Source organism: Alexandromys fortis, unplaced genomic scaffold, assembly GCF_014885135.2.
Source record: "Alexandromys fortis isolate MF-2015 unplaced genomic scaffold, M_Fortis_MF-2015_v1.1 scaffold_157, whole genome shotgun sequence".
NCBI lineage: Eukaryota > Metazoa > Chordata > Mammalia > Rodentia > Cricetidae > Alexandromys > Alexandromys fortis.
In genome coordinates, this window is record NW_026068041.1 from 3,247,712 (window position 1) to 3,250,749 (window position 3,038).

At 43.7% G+C, this 3,038-nt stretch overlaps 1 protein-coding gene across 1 annotated transcript in view; it reads left to right on the top strand.

The window, feature by feature from the left end:
• The window catches only part of Mei1 (meiotic double-stranded break formation protein 1), a 59,640-nt gene that overhangs the window by 28,946 nt on the left and 27,656 nt on the right, over positions 1–3,038 (top strand). The window contains exons 14-15 of the mRNA XM_050165705.1: positions 219–360; positions 2,148–2,259. Coding sequence (XP_050021662.1) covers positions 219–360; positions 2,148–2,259 — 254 coding nt within the window. The remainder of the gene's footprint in view (positions 1–218; positions 361–2,147; positions 2,260–3,038) is intronic.

Below are 3,038 nucleotides of genomic sequence, written 5' to 3' on the forward strand. Positions count from 1 at the left end.
ATATATAGTTCTGTCTACATGTATGCCTACATGCCAGAAGAGGGCACCAGATCTCATTACAGATGGTTGTGAGCCACCATGTGGGTGCTGGGAATTGAACTCTGGACCTCTGGAAGAGCAGCCAGTGCTCTTAACCACTGAGCCATCTCTCCAGCCTTGGATACATCCTCTCTTACAGTGCATGGGTGTTAATAATAACATATGTACTGATTTCTCAGGTTGGCTGTGGAATTCCAAGGCGAGCCTTCCACTCAGGAGAATCCCTTCACAGCTCCAGGTGCAGAGAAGGAAGACACCTTGGAAGCCTTCTCAGAATTTCTTCTCAGTGCCTGTGACTCCCAGTGCATCCCTATGGTGATGGTAGGCTCTGCTCCATAGTTTATCCCTGTGGATATGTGAATGTCTTTGATCCTAGCTTCAGTAAGGACCTGTGGGTTCCATAAATCAGAGACACCAATCTGAAATGAGACCTGGTCCCACAGAGCTTTGTTTATGGTTGACCTGGAAGAATATGATGGGAAACAGGTTTGGGGAGGGAGGGGGCAGAGTGGTTGACTCTAGGGTCATCCAGAGTCCTCTCCTTCTGAGGGTTGGAGCATCCTGTGAGCTGCCAAGAGTCCCTTGTTAGTAAGGGCAGACTATAGAATTATTATATTATTACTGCTTCCTACTTTCCTTTATTTTGTAGATTTTTCTTTTTTCTTTTTTTTTTTGTTTTTTTTTGAGACAGGGTTTCTCTGTAGCTTTGGAGCTTGTCCTGGAACTCCCTTTGTAGACCAGGCTGGCCTCGAACTCACAGAGATCCACCTGCCTCTGCGTCCTGAGTGCTGGGATTACAGGTGTGCGCCACCACCGCCCAGCAAAGATTTTTCTTTAATAAGTGCACATACTGGGGCTGGAGAGATGGCTCAGAGGGTAAGAGCATTGCCTGCTCTTCCAAAGGTCCTGAGTTCAATTCCCAGCAACCACATGGTGGCTCACAGCCATCTGTAATGGGGTCTGGTGCCCTCTTCTGGCCTGCAGGCATACATATAGACAGAATATTGTATACATAATAAATAAATAAACATTTAAAAAAAACAGACATAACTATTTATATTCTAGGTTTCCCCAGTTACTATCTGTAGCATCCAAATACGTTCTGGTCTCTTTGAGTCTTAATTATTTAAAAAAAAAATAAGTGCACATACTACTTTTTTTTTTGGTTTTGTGGTTTTGGGGACAGTCTTACTGTGTAGTTCTGGCAATCCTGGAACTTGCTATGTTGACCAGGCTGGCCTCTGACTTGCAGAGATCTACGTGACTTTGCTTCCTAAGTGTTGGTATTAAAGGTGTGTCTTACTACCCCCAGTTACTACTTTTATAATAATTTATATGTATTTAAATGTTTTGCTTAAAAACTAAAGGACTGGCATGTCCAAGAATAATGTCTCAAAGGTCCCAGATGTTCACACTTAGGAACTGAGGCTCATGGAGGGGAGAAGGTTACTGTCTACAGAAATAGCCCTAGATTGAGCTTGAGTTTGATAGAAGACAAACTCCTTTAACCTCAATCCTGAGGTATATATCAGGCTGTCTCATGACTGCCCAAGGATCACACGGGAAAAAAAAAATGAAGGCGGAAGTTGGGTTTGGTGGTGCACATCTTTAATCTCCCAGTGTTCTGGAGGCAGAGACGGGTGGGTGGATCTCTGAGTTTGGGGCCAGCCTGGTCTACAAATTGAGTTCCAGGACAGCCAGGGCTATTCAGAGAAACCTTGTCTTTGGGAAAAATAAAAATGAAGGCTGAATTCTATAATCCTATTAAAATTATAACTGTAGTGAGAGAAATATGTCACCCTGCATTATGGCCTAGAAATGCCTTCTGTACATTATAACTTATCTTTTCTCAGAGATAGGTGTTCTTGTTCTTGTTTAGGGGAAGGGGATAGAGCAGAGGCCAGGGAGGTGAAGTACCTGGTACGATCTATTGGCAGAGTCCTTTGGTGTAGGCCTGTGAGTTCAGAGTCCCTAGTCTTTCTTGTGTTGGTCAAATGGAAGTGGTTATCCCAACCTGGTAGATTTGATGCTGGTTTCTGAAGCCGTCTTTTCTTCTTCGGAGACTCAGGCCTGGTGCTGCGTTGTCTTCTCACTTCTGGTACTTTCAGAGATACTCGGAGGAGGCCATGCATCCAAGCCTGATGGAAGTTTTCCTCTCAGTTCTGCACAGCCTCTTTGTCATCGTTCCCCACATGAAGGTGAAGTTCTCCAGGAAGCTTGGTAGGTGGCAGGCTGTTCTGGGGTCTGCAGAGAGGCGGGCACTGTCAGCTGCTGTTGGGAGTGCTCAAAGAGAACATTAGCTACAGGGTGTATTTGCATGTCTGCTAAACTGTATGTCCTTCTCTCTGTCCAGTGTTGGCTGGCAGAAAAATCATGGTGCAATCAAAGCTCTTGAAGTCAGTTTTCCAACTTACTGATACTTTCAGTGTTGTCTTTCTTCTTCTTTTTTGAGACAGGGCCTCACTATATAGAGCTGCCTGTCCTAGGATTCACTACATAGACCAGACTGACCTTGAACTCACAGAGAGCCACCTGCCTCTGCCTCTTAAGTGCTGGGGTTAAATGTGTGTGCCTCTAATCCCTGATCCCCCATTTCTTTTATATACCATATCCCTTGAGACTACAAATGATGTTTAGAAGCTCTCTCTCTCTCTCTCTCTCTCTCTCTCTCTCTCTCTCTCTCTCTTTCAGTCAAGATTTATTTTTAGTTACATGTAATAAATATTTATTAAAATTAATAAAATATTTAATGAAATTTAATTCATTAAATTTTGTTTTTCGAGACAGGGTTTCTCTGTGTGGTGCTGACTGTCCTGGAACTCACATTGTAGATCAGGCTGGTGTCGAACTCAGAGATCCACTTGCCTCTGCCTTCCTGAGTGCTGGTATTAAAGGCGTGTGACATCCATACCCTGCAAAAAATATTTTAAAGATCATAAAAAATAAATAAATTGCATGGATGTGTGTGGGTGTATGGATACAGATGGGTGGGTGTGTGG